The sequence below is a fragment of the Glycine max genome, chromosome 13 (genome assembly GCF_000004515.6).
Source record: "Glycine max cultivar Williams 82 chromosome 13, Glycine_max_v4.0, whole genome shotgun sequence".
Lineage (NCBI taxonomy): Eukaryota > Viridiplantae > Streptophyta > Magnoliopsida > Fabales > Fabaceae > Glycine > Glycine max.
This window is the reverse complement of record NC_038249.2, coordinates 5,783,857-5,806,781: the sequence shown is the minus strand read 5'-3', so window position 1 is coordinate 5,806,781 and position 22,925 is coordinate 5,783,857. Positions and strand designations below refer to the sequence as shown.

The following is a 22,925-nucleotide window of genomic DNA, read 5'->3' as shown; positions in this document are numbered from 1 at the left end:
TGGAGATGAGGTAATATTCTTCTTCAGATTTGACGAACACGTATGGGAAGTTCTATTTAGAAAAGAAGTTGTATGGGATGATGAGGACCTCTCCAGTTGAAGCTAATGTGTAGAGACCATGCACACAAACTATTTTTGTTAATTTCTTTTATATTTTGATTAATGTTGTTACTGAAATACATTACAGTATCAGACAATTTCATCTTTATAACTTTTTTTATTCAATGCTTTTGCCTAGCAAGGTTTAACAATGTTAATTAAGTCTCCTGTTATTTTATTTAGTTATATTCTTGCTATATATATGTTAACAAAGCTTGGTCATCATTTTGTTTCTATTATGTAATTAAAAAAAAAGTCATTGACTTCTGCGTACATCAGTAATACTATGATTATTATTATTTGCTCACCATTTTTTAAAAACTTTTTTCCCTACATGGCTATTCTTCTTATATTGTTTTGCCCACAATTTATATACATTTTTTTTTATTTTTAGCAACTTTTTGTTGCTTTACATTTAAAATGTATAATATGTACATGTTTGGATATATATAGCTGAAGTTAAAGTTTTAATTCTGTCATTCAATATATATGGTGCATTTATTATTTTTTCCCTAAATCATGTTTTCTAATTATATTGATAGTGTCTTTTTTGAGGTCAGCTCAATTGCTATTTTAATATTAGTATGAATTATGGAAATAAAATATGGTTACCATAGTTTGCTTTCATTCAAATTTTTCATTAAAGTAAAAAAAAAAAAAAACAGATCTTTGTAAATGGAAAATATTTGGCTAGAATTGTGTTAGCTGTTTATTTTTTTAACAAAAAATCCAACTTATTTTATCGATATAAAAAAAACCAACTACAACTAAGTGTAACATGTTAAGTACATTATTTAAAGTTAGCATATAAAATATTAAATTTATTATTATCATTTTGCAATCAAATAATTATATTATTTGTGGACATCTTATTTGATATTGCCTCTCATTTTGTATCTTCTTTTATTTCTATGCTCCCAATTAAATTATTATCGATGTTACATTTTTAAAAAATTTCATGTTGTCTTCTATTTTACTTATGTTTTGCAAAACAAATAAATATGCATGCTAAATACCTGTGTTTAGTTTATTATTATTAATATTAATCACAACTAAAAACGGGTTTTAAAGTTAACCAATCTTTGCGAAATTGTTATCTTTTGTTATGCCCATTGTATCATGTGTAGTGCAAACATGCCATTTTATTTTTCCTTATCTTTAAATTTTTCTAAAAAAAATTGTCATAAATATTGTTTTATAATTCTATTTAATTTTATTATTCATTATTATTATTATTTTTATTATTATTGTTATTATTAATAAACTCTAGCTAAAGCTTTTTTGGGTGTTGTTATGATTTAACCTGAAATACTATCATTAGTATTAGACCCTGTATTTTTTTGATTAAATTGTAATTGCCTAAATTAATACAAATACAGACATTCCTAACTTTCACCAGGGCGACTTTACCTTCATCACTAAAATGATTACTATAATAATAACATCCATTTTTTCAATAACACACAAAATAAAAAGACATTCGAGGAAAAACAAATTGAATTTGTTGGTTTTTTTGGGTATTTTAGCCTGACTCCAACTGTCACTTTCTGCATGCATTGTCAATCATTCCTTCAACTACTACTCCACCTTTTGCATGCATTCCCGATCATTCAAGAAGAGGAAACTTCTTACTCTGTCTTTGCGCATTCTCTCACTCTTTTCCTTGCTTGGTTTGGTTTCTTTCTTTTTCGTTTTTGTACCTCCATCGTTTGTAGTTTGATTTTTTTTATTGTTCTTAGCCCTTCCATTTTGTGCTCATTTGGTCTTGCTTCAAGTTTTCTTGCTTCTTAAGTTTAAATTTTCCAGTTGGTCAAAGTTTCCATTTTTCTGAGATTTCCTGTTGTCGTGCATTGTGGTTTGAGTTCTCGCGGTTTTTTTTTAAATATTTATTTACAGTCGCATGTGTTTTGTTTTCATACATTCATGTTTGATGTTGTTTCTTTTTGGTCATTTGTCGTGTCGCTTACTGATTAATTTGGTTTTTAAACTTTGTTTTTTTTTGCATGTTTTTTTCTCATGATTCCTTTGCTGATGTTGTTTGGTGTTTCAGAGTCTAATCTTCGAGGTTACCTATAATGGTCATGGTTGCAATATTTTCTAATATCTATGCATGTTTGTTTGTTACCCTGGCTTTCATTTAATGCACATTTGCTGTTGTCGAGCATTTTGGTTTGATTTTTTTTTTTCGGTTTTGGTTTTCCCTTTACGTTTGTTAACGATCACACATGTTTTTGTTTCATCCATGCATGTTCGGTGTTGTTTATTTTGGTCATCTGTGGTGTCCCTTACTTATCTGTATGTTTGATTGCTATTGTAAGTTTTTGGGTGCTGTTGCGGATTTGTTGTTCAGAGAGCTGAATTTGCCTTTTTTTTTCATCGTTTTTTCTGAATACTCTTTTGGTGATGTTGTTTGGTGTTTGCAGGCGAATCTTCGAGGTTATGTATAATGGTCATGGTTTATGCATGTTTATTTGTTATCTTTTTTTTCGATCCGCCTGTTGTCTGATGCTATTTTTTGTATGTTTTTAGGCAGGCCCAACAAAATCGGGTAATAGCTGAGGTGTCATTCCGAGAGTACTATTTTCCTATCGAGGTCACCTTGAATGGCCATGCCTCGAATGTTTTTTCGTTTATAGTGATATTTGGTGCCTGCCTTGCCTGATTATTAAATTTGTGTCTGTTTTGGTTGTTGTTTATACAGGGACAACGAAGTTGTATAATAGTGATAGGTAACATTTTATTCAGAGCCTTAAATTTTGCTCGATATTTATGCATGCTTCCCTATTGCCTGTTTTTTTAATTCATATTTTGTCTGATGTTATTTATCATGCCAGAAATATTTTGTGTTTCATAGATACTATATATTGTTGTTCCTTTTTGGTGTTGCTGTTGGCTGTCCAAAAAAATAGAATCAAGTCAGCTCAATTGTTCTTTCAAGTTTTAACCTTACTTATCATATTTATGGTTTGACTTATCATTGTTTGTTTCAATAAATTACATTCTATTTGTTGTTGTTATCATGTTATGTGGTTGTTTTGTGGTTTCAATATCTATGTATGATTCTGACTTTTTGTTCAGACTGATGGCACGCATTGCTGACAAGATAAAAAACATTGATGGATCTAAAGAAACTCTAAAATTTGTGTTTTTTGTTCATGAATTGTTTCTGTTTATAGCCGTTAGTTAGATAGTTTTATTATTCATAGGGTGATCAAATCCATGTGGTCTGTAAGCAAGACCAGTTAAAGACATGGAAAATGGATTTGAAGGAAGACTGTACTTATATGATGCACAATTTTAGAGTCAGCATGAATGATGGACAATTTAGAGTTTGTGATCATCCATATAAATTGACATTTATTGGAGTTATGGTTGTCAGACAATGTGAATTGGATGAGCTTCCTTTTAAAAACTATAGATTTGCAGATTTTTCAGATGTCATTGCTGGCCAATTACAGTCTGACCTATTAGTAGGTAAGCATAGCTAGATTTACATTTCTAATTTCATCAGCAGCGTTTGTGGGTTTTGTTTTGCGTTATTCATTTTTACTCAATTTTTTAGACATCATTGGTGTGGTTGACGAGGTTGTCTTTCGTCATATTTCACCCAGAAGTAAAAGAGTTGTTTTTAAGCTTATGAATCTGAGGTAAAAATCTGATATGTTCTATGAGTTATTCATGGTTGTATGATTGTATGTTGTTAATTGATTGTTTGTATAATGGTTTGTTTTTTTTTTTTTCAGTAACCAATTGTTGTCTTGCACTCTATGGGATGATTACTATCTCCAATTTTTGGAATATTTGGATCAGCATGAGACTGAAAGGCCTATTATTGTGATGTTGACCAATGCCAGAATTAAAGAGGGTCAGGGTATACTATGATATATAGTTTGTTGTTTTTAATCTTCATCGGATCCAACTTATGCTTTTATTTTTGAGTGGTGTAGGATCCTATCCATGCTCAATTAGCAATTCTTTGAAGGCTTCTAAATTGACTATTAATGAGGCAGTGGCACCAATTGAAGATTTCAATCAAAAGTATTTGCCTCATGTTGCTATTAATATATGTTTGTTTTTTTTTTCCTTCGGTCTATTATTGATTTTGTATGTATAGGCTTTCAGAATTGGGCATTGAGATCCACTCAGTTTTGACACGTCGTTCGCAGTGGAGTTCACAGGCTTCAGGTTCTGCTCAATTATCATCAAGGGAAACATTCATTTCCAAGTCAGAGGCAAAGACCATTTCTGAGATAAACAACCTTTGTGAAGTAATTGTCTTATTTATGTTTACCTGTTTATCCCTTCTTTGGCGGCCTCCTGCTGAATTTTATGGCTGTGATATTTCCTGCAGGAGTTTGTTTATGTTACTGTTGGTACAATCACGAGGATTTTTATGGACAATCATTCATGGTGTTATGCAGCTTGCATTCAGTGCCATAAGAAAACAAATGTCTATACAGAACCGTTTGTGTGCCCATGTGGCAAGCATAATGATCGAGCTGTGCTTAGGTCTTTGTTTTCCTTTCTCAATTTCTGTGGCACTATATTTATCTTTTAATTTGTTTTTAGCATTTAACGCTATTATATATGTTTCCAGATATAGAGTTGAGGTGATGATCAATTATAAAGATGAAAGCACAAAATTCCTCTTGTGGGATCGTGAATGCACCGAATTTATTGGGCAGTCAGCTGATGAAGTCAATACCCTCAAAGTAGAAGTAGGTGTCTATAATTGCAAAATCGAAATTTGAATCTTGGGATTATCTTTAATTTTATTTGTGTTTTTTCCTGTTCAAGGATGGTGATCTGGATTTAAATGCCTCCCCAAAAGCACTTGATAAACTACTGGGTCATTTGCTCGCCTTCAAAATCAAAATCCAGCCACAGTATAAAAATTCTGCTATTTTGAAATGCTCAACTGACTTAACTTTAATTAATGATGTTCTGGACATGTTGCCTGATGCTGAGGTCCTGTTTTATGGAGTTAATTTTGTTCATTATTGTTATATCTATATGTTATTTATATGCTAATTTATTTTGCATCGATTCTGCTGGTATCAATCAACATCTTATGCAGACATGTTCAAAGATTAAAGTTAGAACACCGTTTGATTCCAATGATCCTGTGCACGATGAATCTGTAAGTTCTCAGTATTGGCATCGGTTTCCAATATAGTATTTACATACATATATTTGGATCAGGACTCTAATCCATATGCATAGAGATGCTCGAATGGGATCAAGAATTCTGACTAAGATTTGCATCTAATTCATCTTTTGCATAAACTTAATGTTATTGTTTGTTCTATCCAGCAATCCATTTCTATAACAACAAACCATGATCCACTTATTGAACTTCCCTTGACACCAACAAAACGACAGCCATTTCATGAATGTGATGATGAAGCAAGAAGCTCCCAGATTTCACCAGCTCAGCTATCGTCCAACAAATTAGCAAAACATGACCAGATTGAATAGATTTTGGTCGTTTGGAATAGCCAACACTTTTTCCTTTTTTGTTGGTTATTTGGAAATTGTAATTGAACTATCTTTGTTTTATTTTGATGTGTAACCCAGCTTGGCATCGGCTATTGCAGTCTAACATTCTGTTTATTTGGAAATTGTAATAGAACTCTTTTTTTTGTTTTATTTTGATCTGCGGTCCTGTCAAACATTACGCTAATACTAGCATTGGTTATTCCAGCCTGACATGCTGTTTAAATCTTTTGCACAATATTGACATGCGTTCATTTATTAACCGAGATTATGATTCATTATTTTTCAAATAACAGATTTACAAAAACATTATTTATTCCATGCTAACTGAAGCATGCGTGGGTGATTCGTTGTTTATAATTGAGAAAATGTCTTTGTTAACAAATTTGGTCAGCGCCTGTGTCGAGCTTAATAGACTGAGTTTAATTTAATTTAAGTTAATTTATAATATGTCAAGCAAAATCTGATATGCAATTCCATATGTATACAGGAAGAAACAAAAAGACCTTTGATGTATTCATCATGTAATTTCGTACACTTTTTTTAAAATTAGACAAGATATGATTTTAAAGAAGGGGAAGCTAAATGTTTTATCAATGAATGAAGGCTACTTCTGTTCCTCAGAACATAGTTGATATGAAGTTCCTTATCGATGTTACCAATCCATGTCTATAGGTACATGTGTCATGATTATTTGAATTAGAAGTATCCACATTTTGCCAACTGTCAATTCCAAATTTCTTTTTACAGTCTTTTAGTTGCATTTCATTACTTACTACTTAAATTAATTATGACAAAACTCATTTGAATAAGCTTTTACACAAAAATTCAACTGAAACATGCTCAACAATCCTCAGTGTTTGTTTCTGTCATATAGAATTTGAGTTTACAATATAATTGGTCCTTCCAACAATACTCCACTGTCCAAATATAAACTATAATATGATCAACTGAAGGCAACAGGAACATGGAAAACCATAGATTTATAAGCAAGTTTGATTCAGCAAAAGCCAGAAGCAATAGAAAGCATATTAGACAACAAAAGGTACAGGTTAATCCTTAGAATAGTGTCCATGCAAGTGTCAATCCAGCTTCATCCCATACTGAAGATCATTATAACCAACCAAAGACGCCACCACATAGTGTCCATGCAACTGTCAATCAGGCTTCAGACGATGCTGAAGATCATTGTAAGCTATCAAAGATACCATTTTTATATCTTTATATTCAACTCATATTAGTTAATTACGTTGATACAATATCCATATATAGTTTGTTGTGAAAAGATAAGCAATTCGTAGGTTTGATGCAATATTATAGTAATGGATGTCATTTGATTATTCTATTTGAATCGTTATCATGATTTCCTGTTTCAGTCATCCTTTTTCTGCTTTGAGGTTAATGTCTCCGGTTCATCAGACAATGAGAGTTCTGGATCAACACAAGGTACTATTACAAATCTCCTTCATTGATTTATTAATTTTACTTCTCATTATAATACCTAACTGCAATTTTTGTAGAATATCAGACTCTTTCTTCAGTTGGATATGCAAACTGTGAATCATCACATCATGATTCTACAATGGACACAGGAGGTAAATGTCATATAGAATTTTTTTTTGTTTTTAAAAAAACACTACAAAACGAATTTTAAACTATTTTTATGTTTGCTACCAGTTCATGTTCTGCTATGTAATTTAGATATTCTTGTAAAAATTAAATTATCCATGGTTACGATTATGGTCTAATATGTAATGTTATAATTTCAGAATATTTTGATCTTGGTGACCAGCTTATGCAATGTAGACATTGTAATGCAAAAATGTGGTATAATGAAAGCATATTAAAACGTTCAAATACCTCAAGCCCATGATTCAGCCTAAGTTGTGGAGATGGGAAGGTTGAACTTCCATTGTTACAGAATCCACCTAAATTCCTACAGCAAATTCTATTTGAGCAAAATACAACTCATGCAAAAAATTATCAACAGAGCATAAGAACTGATAACATGATGTTTGCATTTACTTCTGCTAGTATTAAATTTGACAAAACAATTAGTCATTCGAGAGGCCCTCCTACAATCAAAATTCAAGGTCAACCGTGTCACATGATTGGAAGTCTATTACCAATGCCTAGAAAAGAACCTAAATTTGCACAATTGTATATCTATGAAACAGAAAATGAAGTTCATAATAGAATTAACACTGTGAGGTAGTTAACAACACAATGCCAATATAATATCTCTCATTCATATTGATGTCTATTGTTTATTTTACATTAACGTCCTCTTAATTATTTATATATTTGAATATTTGCTTTTTTAGCCACTATAATGAAATTGAGGCACATATTGTCTCAAATCTGCAAAAAATGCTGGATGAAAACAATGCTCATGCAAAGAGTTTAAGGATGGCAAGGGATAGATTAACAGGCACTGAAGTACATAATATCAGACTCAAATTGATCGCTGGGCGGGAAAAAGATGGTCGTACATATAATGTGCCAAGTGTTCCAGAAGTTGCTGGCTCACTTATATCAGGTGATATTGATGCAAATTCGAACAGAAATATTATTGTTGAAACTCAAAATTGTCAATTACAGAGGATACATGAATTACATTGTAGTTATCTAGCTCTACAATATCCTCTATTGTTTCCTTATGGAGAAGATGGATATAGGGCCGACATTCTACACCGTGATACATTAAGTGGGAAAAAAAGAAAAAGGAATCGTTTTACAATGAGAGAGTGGTTTGCTTATAGACTGCAATGCAGACCCAATGAAGGTCAAACTTTGCTGCATTCTAAAAAACTATTTCAACAATTTGTTGCTGAAGGATACACAATGATTGAATCAAAAAGACTTTCCTATGTTAGAAACAACCAAAAGAAACTCAGAGTTGACAAGTTCTGTAGCTTACAACAATCATCGGATGCTGGAAATACAAAAGGTTTAAGCTAAGGCAAGAGGATCATCTTACCTTCAACCTTTGTTGGCAGCCCACGTTACATGGATCAACTTTATTTTGATGGCATAGCTATATGCAGTCATGTAGGCTTCCCAAATCTTTTTATTACTTTCACCTGCAATCCAAATTGGCCTGAAATTCATAGGTTGCTGACACCTTTGAATTTGACAGCAATAGATAGGCCAGAAATAATCTCCCAAATTTTCAAGCTTAAATATGAATAGATGTTATCAGACCTTACAAAGAATCACTTACTAGGGAAAGTCGTTGCATGTAAGTTGATGCTAATTCCTTTTTTTGCTACTAACAGATAACCTACTTATTGTAAATTATGTTTTCTTTAATACCCTTGTATTAATGCTATTTGGTTACAATTACAGACATGTACACAGTGGAATTCCAAAAACGAGGACTTCCTCATGTCCATTTATTGTTATTTTTACACGTCAACAACAAATATCCATCTCCAAACGATATTGATCATATTATATCAGCATAGAGACTTTCACAAGAAGATGATCCAAAACTCTATAAATTAGTGCAAAATCACATGGTTCATGGTCCATGTGGAATTTTAAGGCCTGCATCTCCATGCATGAAGGAAGGCAAATGCAGTCGATTTTATCCAAAAAAGTTTCAGCGCGCAACTCTTATAGATGGAGCTGGTTATCCTGTGTATCATAGAAGAAACACTGGTCGGACAATAACCAAGAATGTGATTATAATTGATAATAGATGTATTGTACCCTACAATCCAAAATTACTGAAAAAATACCAAGCACATATAAATATTGAATGGTGTAACCAAAGCACTTCTATTAAATATTCATTCAAGTACATCAATAAAGGATATGATAGAGTTACCGCTGTCATGGTTCATGATGACACTGGAACACTTCCCCATGCAAACACTCCGAATGATGAAATCAAGGAATATCTGGATTGCAGGTATGAGCCAAGTTTAACATGTAAATCATCTTATAATTGTATTTAAAATATATTTATTCTGATTACAAATACATTTCTCCATGTGAATCTACTTGGAGGATCTTTGGTTTTCCAATACACGGTAGAAAACCTTATGTAGAGAGGCTACAGTTTCATCTTCCAGAACAACATAGCGTTGTCTACTAAGACCATGATGATATTGATGATCTCCTCTCTAACCCAAGCATTTATGAATCAAAATTTATAGCTTGGATGAATGCAAACCAAGCTTTTGTTGAAGGTCAAAGCCTGACTTATTCTGAATTTGTTACAAAGTTCGTGTATAACCAGAAACAGAGATGTTGGCAACTTAGAAAAAAGGGTTATACTATTGGAAGGCTTCAATGGGTTCCCCCAACTACAGGGGAATTATTTTATTTAAGGATGATGCTGACTGTCTCTAGAGGACCAATCTCATCTGAAGATATCAGAACAGTTGCTGGTGTTGAATATCCTACATATAGAGAAGCATGTTTTGCTATGGGTTTTTTACAGGATGATAGAGAATTCATTGCCGCAATCAACGAAGCAAAAGACTGGGGCTCAACACCTTATCCAAGGAATCTTTTTGTATTATTACTTTTGAAAGGTACCATTGATAAGGACACAACTAAGGATAAGGACCATGAAGCACTTGAAGGGCCCATGACCAGAGGCAAACTTAAACAGGCCCAACACTGTGATGAGGACACAACAAAGGGCAAGGACCATGAAGCACTTGAAGGGCCCATGACCAGAGGCAGACTTAAACAGGCCCAATACGTCATAGAGACAATGCTAGTCATTTGTATAGCTGCCATTGATGATGATTGAAGGCCCAAGTGGAGAAAGATGAAGGCCCAGAGGCAGAGACACTACCAAGACAATAATTGCTACTGAAGGCCCAAACTAATTTGAAGGCCCAAGTTAAATATGTTTTTAGTTATAATTTTTATTTATTGTAATTTTGGCCCAAACTGTTTAGAAGGCCCATGTCTATTTTTATCTTTTTGTTCAGATACACTATAAGTATTGGTTTTTGTTTTCAATAAAGGGACTTTTGGCATTTGCTAAAATTTGGTGAGAGCTTCTCTCTGGGTTCCTTGTTGAACCAATCTCAGACTTATCAAGGTAATCCTTGTGGCGTCTATCTTGACTTATCTTCCATCACTGGAAGTGGCGTCATCCAAAACTCCGTAGCCTGTATCAAACGATCCACTCCTAGTCAGGTTCACATCAACCATGAACAAGCATGAACAAGTGTGGGAAAAAACTTGGCATTGGTTAAGTGATGATATTCTATATAGTCATCGCAGATCAACAAGCACTCTAGGTTGGCTTACATATAGCTTGACACAAAAAAGTTTTATCATAAACATAATCTAACTTCCTTTTCAAATGTCTTAGGATTACATATTGATGACTGCAACCTGATGAATCTGGTGTTGCTTGAAGTTGAACAGTTGTTACAAGCCAATCAAAGATCACTTAAAGACTATCCTTCCATGCCATATCCTAAGAATGCAAATTTACTAACACTTGCAGACAATGGCCTAATTTTGTCTGAGCTGAATTTCAACAATGAAGAACTTAGATCATAATTCCTTAACCTTTTTTCTCAGATGACAAGTTTATTTGTTGTACTAACTTGCCTTGCTTATTTCCCTCCCTTGTGTTTGGCTCTCGAATTTCAAGTTGTTATTAAAACCAGAACAATTTTTATCCCTACAGACCAACAAGCACAAATTTATAACCGAATTATTCAGGCTGTCAATCAAAATGAAGGTGGGATGTTTTTCTTATATGGATATGGAGGAACAGGAAAAACATTTATTTGGAAAACACTTGCAGCCTCATTGAGAGTTGACAATAAAATAGTTATTATGGTTGTTTCTAGCGGCATAGCTTCTTTGTTATTGCCTGGAGGAAGAACAACACATTCAAAATTAAAAATTCATGTTCCGATATTTGAAGACTCGACTTGCAATATTCATCAAGGAACACAATTGGCTGGATTATTGAATGAAACAAGTCTTATCATATGGGATGAAGCCCCATGGCTCACAAATTCTTTTTTGAAGCACTTGATCAAAGTCTATGAGATGTTATTAAGGCAAAATCAAGTTCTGATAAAATCTTTGGTGGTAAAGTTATGGTATTTGGTGGAGATTTCCGGCAGATTCTGCCAGTCATTCCTAGGGGTAGCCGGTCTGACATTGTTAATGCAACTATAAATTCATCATATCTATGGAATAATTGCCATGTTTTGACACTATCGAAAAACATACGTTTAGAAGCCAATATAGATGCAAAAAACAGAGAAGAAACTTCAGCTTTTGCACAGTGGATCCTTGATGTTGGTGATGGGATTGTTGGGTAGCAAAATGATGGTTATGGTTCAATTGAAATTCCAAAAGATCTGTTAATCACAGAATTTTAGAAGCAAATGACTTTGGTGTTTTGATGATGATCATGATGATTTGATGCAAATGATGCAAATGGGCTTTTCAAGTTTAAATTCAAGACAATGATTCAAGAATACAAGCCACAACATCAAGATGATCACTAGTATTTTAGGAAGGGAATTCCTAATTGATATAGCAAAAGGTTTGGCCAAGTAATTTAAGTTAAAAAGTGTTTTTCAAGATATTTACTCTCTGGTAATTGATTACCAGAGGATGTAATCGATTACCAATGGCCAAAAATGATTTACAACAGCTACTAAATGTTTGAATTCAAATTTTAGACTGTGTAATCGATTACACAATATTGGTAATCGATTACCAGCAGTTAATAAACGTTTTAATTCAAATTTTAACACCTGTAATCGATTACACAAAACCTGTAATCGATTACCAGAGGAGATTTTCAGAAAATAACTTCTAAGAGTCACATCTATTCAAATGGTTTATGAATGACCATCGAAGGTCTATTTATATGTGACTTGGAAACACGAATTGAGTGAGAGTTTTCATTGCCCAAAAAGTTTTATCCTCTCAAAAGATTAAGGGAGTTTTTCTTAATTGAAATGCCTTATCCTCTCAAAGATTCCTTGGTCAAACACTTGCATATTCAATAAGGAATTGTGATTGATCTTCATTGTACAATCTATCTCTTTCAAGAGAGATTTCTTCTTCTCTTCTTCTTACTTCTAAAAAGGGATTAAGAGACCGAGGGTCTCTTGTTGTAAAAGAATTCTGAACACAAAGGAAGGATTGTCCTTGTGTGTTCAAAACTTGTAAAAGGATTTTACTAGAGAGTGGAAAATCTCAAGTGGGTTGCTTGAGAACTGATCGTAGGCATGGGAAGTGGCCAAACCAGTATAAATCAAGTTTGCATTTCTCTCTTCCCTTAAACTTCTTTTATTTATTACTATTTATCTTTGGCTTGAAAGAAATTTATTTTGAATTGTCTTTTGAGTAATTCATGTTAAGGGTGCATTGTTAATCTAAAAAGATAGAGTAAAATTTTAATTGGGGAATAGTTCTTGTTATCTTAATTCAACCCCCCCCTTCTTAAGATAACTGAGGCCATTTGTCTAACAAGTGGTATCAGAGCAGGTTTCTTGTATTAAGTTTAAAAACTTCAAGAATAGATATGGTCTCATCCAACTTTCCATTTCTTGAGGGAAATTCTATTAATAGGCGTCTTATGTTCAATGATGAGGGTTATCACTATTGGAAAATCCGAATGCAGATCCTTATTGAAGCCATAAATTTAAATATATGGGAAGCCATTGAAGTTGGTCCTTTTATTCCTACAAAGGTAGTGGGAAATGCAACTATAGAAAAACCAAGAGAAGAATGGAATGATGATGAAAGAAGAAAGGTTCAATACAATTTAAAGGCCAAAAATATAATCACTTCTGCATTAAGCATGGATGAATTTTTTAGAGTCTCAAATTGTAAAAATGCAAAAGAAATGTGGGATACTTTGCAAGTAACCTATGAAGGCACAAATGATGTCAAGAGATCTAGAATAAACACTCTTATACATGAATATGAAATGTTCAGAATGTTTCAATATTAGACCATAGAAGATATGCAGAAGAGATTTACTTGTATAGTTAATCATCTTGCATCATTGGGAAAAATATTTCCTAATGAAGATCTTATTAACAAAGTGTTGAGATGTTTAAGCAGGCAATGGCAACCAAAAGTAACAGCAATTGCAGAATCAAGAAATCTCACTAATATGTCTCTTGCCACTCTCTTTGGAAAACTTCAAGAACATGAAATGGAACTTATGAGACTTCATCAACATGAAGAGAGTGATATAAAGAGAAAAGGAATAGCACTCAGAGCCTCATCATCTTTTATTCAAGAAGAAAGTGACAAAGAGGACTTGACTGAAACAAAAGAAGATGATGATGATTTCAGACTCTTTGTGAAAAGGTTCAATAAATTTCTGAGAAACAAAAGAAATAAAAGGGAATCAAACATCAATACAAAGAAGAAAGAAGAAGACTCCTCCTTAGCCCCAACATGCTATGAAAGCAATCAACCTGGGCACATGAGATTCGATTATCTTGTCTTTGAAAGAAGAAGTGAAGAATCTGACAAGAGGAATCTCAAAGAAAAGAAAGCATAAATCACTTGGGAAGAAAATGACAAAAATTCTTCAAGTGATTCAAAAAAATAAAATCATAAATCTGGGTATCATGATGAAAGACTATGAAAATGAAGAAGAGCAAAAGCGATACATTGATAGCAATTTCTCCAAACACATGACATGCATCAAAGTTTATTCATATTTCTCCCCAAGATAAATGGATATGTGATTTATGGAGACAACAAACAAAGGCCACTTGATCAACAAGCCCAACAAGTAATATCAAATGATACCAACAGGTCACTTGTCTTAGATTGATTACTTTGATGATTTTTGTATAACCTTTGATGATTTTTGTCTATGATTGTTAACTTTTGATTGAGTTTTGATGCTTGTTTACTCCTTAAATATTTGTTTAACAAGTTGATTTTCATTAATATTTTTTCATTGATAGTTATGTTTATTGTCTTTGATTATGTTTTGATGATTGCTTTTGTTTGATTGTGTTTAATTGTAAGTATTTGATTATATTTGATTGGTGTGTGTTAATTGTTTGATTAATACTTGTTTGAATGAATTAAATACATATTAGTGATGATGATTGATAGTGTTAGATGTATTTAGCATAGACATAGGTAATTCTTTTGAGGAACTAGCCTAGTTTATGCTCTGGTAATCGATTACTAATCAGTGTAATCGATTACACAAGAACAGGCAGCCTGTAATCGATTACAACAGCCTGTAATCGATTAAAATATCCTGTAATCGATTACCAGAAGGCTTATTACTCCTGTAATCGATTACCAAGCCTTGTAATCGATTACAACTCATCCTCGTCTATAAATACCTACGAAACCAGTATTGCTGCGCAGCCAAGGCTTCTCCTCGTGCCTCCTCCATCCCTAAATCTTCAAACCTTCGTATCTTACTCAAATCTTCACCAAAACACGTCCCGTAAAGCCCAATCTTCCTCTTTTTCACTCCTCTTTCACTTCCACCGATTGAAATCCACTAAAACTTCATCAAATGGCAGAACCATCGAAGAAGAGAAAGGGATCATCCTCCACCGCCGCTGCTGCTGCCCATCGCCGCCACAGACCATCCGAAGCACCCACAACACCTATTCATCCCTCTTTGTCATCTCCAAGATCATCCACGTTGTTTTCATCCGATGATCAGCGTCTATGGTACCTTTCTCAATTTTCTTCTAGGATCATCTTAGACCCTAAGTACTTAGACGTAGATTTCTTTAATGATGAAACGTTTGATTGCTATCAAGTGTTTCAAAATTCTGGCCTGGTTGATTTCATGTCCTTAAAATTGCCACATTATCCTGAACTTGTAAAGGTTTTTTACTGCAATTTAAAAATTCAGGATGACATTATTTCTTCTGAGGTGCATGGTATTCCTATGATCATTGATCAGTCATTGTTCTTTTCTTTAACTCATTTACCCAGTCAAGGTGCACCTTTTGAGGGCACCATTGTTGATGACTGGAAATTTGATTATTCTAGTCATGATGCTCACCATATGGTTTGCAATGACCAGGCTGAAATGACCGGTAGATTGCTGGCCAAGTCATTAACATTTGATAATCGCATCATGCACTATATAATTGTTAGAATTTTGCTTCCTCGGTCTTCGAATTTGGCACAAGCCTCTGAGGAGGATTTGATTCTGATGTGGGCTTTCCTTACCGGTCGTCAGATCGACTGGGCTCACTTGGTTCGGTACCGAATGCATAAGGCATTATGGGCCAATGCACATCTCCCTTACCCTCAATTGATAACTTTGTTTCTGCGTCATTTTCAAATTCCGCTTGATGATGAACCATTTGTTCAAGTCAAGCGTTCCTTTGCAATTGGTGCTAGTGCAGTGACTTCCTTTGGATACCGTAAGGATCAGAATGGTGAAGAAAGACGCACTCCCTCCTCAAGATGAGCGTACTCCTTCACCTCCTCCTCAGCGAGATGATTCAGCACTCATGAATGGAGTTTTTTCCGAATTACGGGGTCTTCGTTCTTATGTTGGTGAACGTTTCGACTCATTGGATACACGTTTTGCCGAAATGGATATTCGCCTCACACAGCTTGAAGAGGATGTGGGTTACATTCGTCAGAGTTTCGATCTTCCACCACCACCTCCACCTTCTTAGAATTTAGTTTCTAATTCTATGTCTTTTATAAGCTGTGTATTTTGGCTATGCTACTTAGATTATTATTTTCAGTACTTTATTTATCTTGTAGTATTTGGATTTCAGACTTTTATGCTTTGATACTATGTGATTTTGAATTTTGAACTGTTTGGATTCTGGTTTGGTTATGTCTTATTTCTGAGTTTGGTTGGTTATGCCTTATACTTTGTAATTCATCTGTTTCCACTTCATTATTATATCTGTCTTGATTCCCAAGTACTTTGGCTTTTTGATGTTGCCAAAGGGGGAGAAAAATGGGGTGTAGAAAGGCATAGACAAAGCTTAGAGATCAAGTGATCATCAATTCCAAAACATAGGGGGAGTGAACACCAATTTTATATATATACATTGCTTGCTTGTATCTTGATTTCAGGACTTATATTGTCATCATAAAAAAGGGGGAGATTGTAGAAGCAAATGACTTTGGTGTTTTGATGATGATCATGATGATTTGATGCAAATGGGTTTTTCAAGTTTAAATTCAAGACAATGATTCAAGAATACAAGCCACAACATCAAGATGATCATTAGTATTTTAGGAAGGGAATTCCTAATTGATATAGCAAAAGGTTTGGCCAAGTAATTTAAGTTAAAAAGTGTTTTTCAAGAGATTTACTCTCTGGTAATCGATTACCAGAGGATGTAATCGATTACCAATGGCCAAAAATGATATACAACAGCTACTAAATATTTGAATTCAAATTTTAGACAGTGTAATCGATTACACAATATTGGTAATCGATTACTAGCAGTTAATAAACATTTTAATTCAAATTTTAACACCTGTAATCGATTACCAGAGGAGATTTTCAGAAAATAACTTCTAAGAGTTACATCTATTCAAATGGTTTATGAATGACCATCAAAGGTCTATTTATATGTGACTTGGAAACACGAATTGAGTGAGAGTTTTCATTGCCTAAAAAGTTTTATCCTCTTAAAAGATTAAGAGAGTTTTTCTTAATTGAAATGTCTTATCCTCTCAAAGATTCCTTGGTCAAACGCTTGCATATTCAATAAGGAATTGTGATTGATCTTCATTGTACAATCTATCTCTTTCAAGAGAGATTTCTTCTTCTCTTCTTCTTACTTCTTAAAAGGGATTAAGAGACCGAGGGTCTCTTGTTGTAAAAGAATTTTGAACACAAAGGAAGGATTGTCCTTGTGTGTTCAAAACTTGTAAAAGGATTTTACTAGAGAGTGGAAAATCTCAAGTGGGTTGCTTGAGGACTGGACGTAGGCACGGGAAGTGGCCGAACCAGTATAAATCAAGTTTGCATTTCTCTCTTCCCTTAAACTTCTTTTATTTATTACTATTTATCTTTGGCTTGAAAGAAGTTTATTTTGAATTGTCTTTTGAGTAATTCATGTTAAGGGTGCATTGTTAATCTAAAAAAAAGAGTAAAATTTTAATTGGGGAATAGTTCTTGTTATCTTAATTCAACCCCTCCCTTCTTAAGATAACTGAGGCCATTTGTCTAACAAGAATATGATGACCCACTCTATGCAATTGTTAATTCTACATTTCCAAATTTATCTCACCATCATAACAATCCTGAATACTTTCAATCTACAACAATATTAGCTTCCACAAATGAAACCGTACAACAACTTAATGATTATATACTATCATTGATCCCAGGTGATTATAACATACCACATCTAATTTTGATTATATATCAATTTGGATTGTATGTCATCCTTATGAAATAACATTTAACTCGAATGTCTGATTCAGGCGCATAATATATCGAGACGCTCGAAAATGAACAAGAAAACTCTCGACAAATGCAAACTCCCATAAATTTTGACTTGGGTATATCATTAAGGCCCATGATATATCAAGATGCACGAAATTGAACAACAGAAGCTCTAGTCAAATACAAATCGTCATAACTTTTCACTCGGATATCCCATTCAGGCGCATAATATATTGAGACGCTTGAAATTGAACACGGAAGCTCTCGGCAAATTCAAACGACATAACTTTTGACTCGGGTGTATCAATGAGGCCCATGATATATCGAGACACACAAAATTGAACAATAGAAGCTCTTGTGAAATTCAAATTGTCATAACTTTTCACTCGGCTGTCCAATTCAGGTGCATAATATATCGAGTTGCTCAAAATTGAACACGAAATCTCTCGGCAAATTGAAATGGCATAACTTTGGACTCGGGTGTATCATATAGGCCCACGATATATCGAGACGCACGAAATTGAACAACAGAAACTCGTGAAATTCAAATTGTCATAACTTTTCTCTCAGATGTCTGATTTGGGCGCATAATATATCGAGATGCTCCAAATTGAACACGGAAGCTCTCGGCAAATTGAAACGACATAACTTTTGACTCAGGTGTATCATTGAGGCCCATGATATATCAAGACGCGCGAAATTGAACAACAAAAGCTCTAGTCAAATTCAAATCGTCTTAACATTTCACTCGGATGTCCAATTCAGGCGCATAATATATCGAGACGCTCGAAATTGAATATGGAAGCTCTCGACAAATTCAAACGACCATAACTTTTGACTCGAGAGTAGGATTGAGGCCCATGATATATCAAGAAGGTCGAAATTGAACAATAGAAGCTCTCGTGAAATTCAAATGGTCATAACTTTCACTCGGATGTCCAATTCAGCTGCATAGTATATCGAGGTGCTCGAAATTGAACACGAAATCTCTCGGCAAATTCAAACGGCATAACTTTGGACTCGGGTGTATCATATAGGCCCATGATATACCGAGACGCACGAAATTGAACAACAGAAACTCTCGTAAAATTCAAATCGTCATAAATTTTCACTCAGATGTCTGATTCGGGTGCATAATATATCGAGATGCTCTAAATTGAACACGGAAGCTCTCGGCAAATTGAAAAGGCATAACTTTTGACTCAGGTGTATCATTGAGGCCCATGATATATCTAGACGCGCGAAATTGAACAACAAAAGCTCTAGTCAAATTCAAATCGTCTTAACATTTCACTCGGATGTCCAATTCAGGCGCATAATATATCGAGACGCTCGAAATTGAATATGGAAGCTCTCGACAAATTCAAACGACCATAACTTTTGACTCGAGAGTAGGATTGAGGCCCATGATATATCAAGAAGGTCGAAATTGAACAATAGAAGCTCTCGTGAAATTCAAATGGTCATAACTTTCACTCGGATGTCCAATTCAGCTGCATAGTATATCGAGGTGCTTGAAATTGAACACGAAATCTCTCGGCAAATTCAAACGGCATAACTTTGGACTCGGGTGTATCATATAGGCCCATGATATACCGAGATGCACGAAATTGAACAACAGAAACTCGTGAAATTCAAATCGTCATAACTTTTCTCTCAGATGTCTGATTTGGGCGCATAATATATCGAGATGCTCCAAATTGAACACGGAAGCTCTCGGCAAATTGAAACGGCATAACTTTTGACTCAGGTGTATCATTGAGACCCATGATATATCAAGACGCGCGAAATTGAACAACAAAAGCTCTAGTCAAATTCAAATCGTCTTAACATTTCACTCGAATGTCCGATTCGGGCGCATAATATATCAAGACACTTGAAATTGAACACGGAAGCTCTCGGCAAATTCAAACGACCATAAATTTTGACTCGGGTGTATCATTAAGGCCCATGATATATCAAGACGCACAAAATAGAACAACAGAAGCTCTAGTCAAATACAAATCGTCATAACTTTTCGCTCGGATATCCGATTCGGGCACATAATATATCGAGACGCTCGAAATTGAACACGGAAGCTGTCGGCAAATTCAAACGGCATAACTTTTGACTCGGGTGTATCAATGAGGCCCATGATATATCGAGACACACGAAATTGAACAATAGAAGCTCTTGTGAAATTCAAAATTGTCATAAATTTTCACTCGGATGTCCAATTCAGGTGCATAATATATCGAGGCGCTCCAAATTCAACACGAAATGTCTCGGCAAAGTCAAACGGCATAACTTTGGACTCCGGTGTAGGATTGAGGCCCATGATATATCGACGCGATCGAAATTGAACAACAGAAGCTCTCGTGAAATTCAAATCATCATAACATTTCACTCGAATGTCCGATTCGGGCGCATAATATATCGAGAGGCTCGAAATTGAACACAGAAAATCTCGACAAATGCAAACTTCCATAAATTTTGACTTGGGTGTATCATTATGTCCCATGATATATCAAGACGAATGAAATTGAACAACAGAAGCTCTAGTCAAATACAAATCGTCATAACTTTTCACTCGAATTTCCAATTTAGGCACATAATATATCGAGACGCTCGAAATTGAATATGGAAGCTCCCGACGAATTCAAACGGCATAATTTTGACTCGGGTGTATCAATGAGGCCCATGATATATCGAGACACACGAAATTGAACAATTGAAGCTCTTGTGAAATTCAAATTGTCATAACTTTTCACTCGGATGTCCAATTCAGGTGCATAATATATCGAGGCGCTCAAAATTGAACACGAAATCTCTCGGCAAATTCAAACGGCATAACTTTGGACTTGGGTGTATCATAGAGGCCCATGATATATCGAGACGCACGAAATTGAACAACAGAAACTCTCGTGAAATTCAAATCGTGATAACTTTTCACTTATTTGTTTGATTTGGGCTCATAATATACCGAGATGCTCCAAATTGAACACGGAAGCTCTCGGCAAATTGAAACAGCATAACTTTTGACTCAAGTGTATCATTGAGGCCCATGATATATCAAGACGCGTGAAATTGAATAACAAAAGCTCTAGTCAAATTCAAATCGTCTTAACATTTCACTCAGATGTCCAATTTAGGTGCATAATATATCGAGACGCTCGAAATTGAACATCGAAGCTCTCGGCAAATTCAAACTGCCATAACATTTGACTCGGGTGTAGGATTGAGGCCCATGATATATCGACGCGATCGAAATTGAACAACAGAAGCTCTCGTGAAATTCAAATCGTCATAACATTTCACTCAAATGTCCGATTCAGGCGCATAATATATCGAGACGCTCGAAATTGAACACGGAAACTCTCAACAAATGTAAACTGCCATAAATTTTTACTTGGGTGTATCATTAAGTCCCATGATATATCAAGACGCACGAAATTGAACAACAGAAGCTCTAGTCAAATACAAATCATCATGGCTTTTCACTCGAATGTCCAATTCAGGCGCATAATATATCGAGACGCTCGGAATTGAACACGGAAGCTCTCGGAAAATTCAAACTGTATAACTTTTGACTCGGGTGTATCAATGAGGCCCATGATATATCGAGACGCACGAAATTGAACAATAGAAGCTCTTGTGAAATTCAAATTGTCATAACTTTTCACTCGGATGTCCAATTCAAGTGCATAATATATCGAGGCGCTCAAAATTGAACAGGAAATCTCTCGGCAAATTCAAACGGCATAACTTTGGAGTCGGGTGTATCATATAGGCCCATGATATATCGAGACGCATGAAATTGAACAACAGAAACTCTGGTGAAATTCAAATCGTCATAACTTTTCACTCAGATGTCTGATTCGAGCGCATAATATATCGTGATGCTCGAAATTGAACACGAAAGCTCTCGGCAAATTGAAATGGCTTAACTTTTGACTCAGGTGTATCATTGAGGCCCATGATATATCAAGACACCTGAAATTGAACAACAAAAGCTCTAGTCAAATTCAAATGGTCTTAACATTTCACTCGGATGTCCAATTGAGGCGCATAATATATCGAGACACTCGAAATTGAACTTGGAAGCTCTCGATAAATTCAAACGGTCATAACTTTTCACTCGGATGTCCGATACAGGCCCACAATAATATATCGAGACATTCAAAATTGAACACAAAGCTCTCGTGAAGTTCAAATCGTCATAACTTTTCACTCCGATGTCCGATTCAGGCGCATAATATATCCAGACGCTCAAAATTGAACACAGAAGCTCTAGAAAAATTCAAACGACATAATTTTTGACATGGGTGTATCATTGAGGCCCATGATATATCGAGATACAGGAAATTGAACAACAGAAACTCATGATAAATTCAAACAACATAACTTTTGACTCGGGTGTATGATTGAGGCCCATGATATATTGAGACATTCGAAATTGAACAACAGAAGCTCTCGTGATATTCAAATGGTCATAACTTTTCACTCGGATGTCCAATTCAGGTGCATAATACATCGAGACGCTCGAAATTGAACACGGAAGCTCTCGGCATATTCAGACAACCATAACTTTTGACTCGGGTGTATGATTGAGGCCCATGATATATCGACACGTTCGAAATTGAACAGCAGAAGCTCTCGTGAAATTCAAATGGTCATAACTTTTCACTCGGATGTCCGATACAGGCCCATAATATATCGAGACATTTGAAATTGAACACGAAGCTCTCGTGAAGTTCAAATCGTCATAACTTTTCACTCGGATGTCCGATTCAGGCGCATAATATATCCAAGCGCTTGAAATTGAACACGGAAGCTCTAGAAAATTCAAGCGGCATAATTATTGACTTGGGTGTATCACTGAGGCCCATGATATATCGAGACGCAGGAAATTGAACAACAGAAACTCTTGATAAATTTAAACGGCATAACTTTTTACTCGGGTGTATGATTG

The 22,925-nt window shown here is 34.7% G+C and overlaps 1 protein-coding gene across 1 annotated transcript; it reads left to right on the top strand.

The window, feature by feature from the left end:
- The first annotated feature begins 3,356 nt into the window (after positions 1-3,356).
- LOC102666680 (uncharacterized) lies at positions 3,357-5,577 on the top strand. Its single transcript, XM_006595271.1, has 10 exons — positions 3,357-3,573; positions 3,662-3,746; positions 3,843-3,970; positions 4,047-4,137; positions 4,214-4,367; positions 4,451-4,608; positions 4,697-4,817; positions 4,897-5,067; positions 5,177-5,239; positions 5,413-5,577. Exons 1-10 carry the CDS (start codon positions 3,357-3,359, stop codon positions 5,575-5,577), a joined length of 1,353 nt encoding a protein of 450 aa, XP_006595334.1.
- Positions 5,578-22,925: the final 17,348 nt, after the last annotated feature.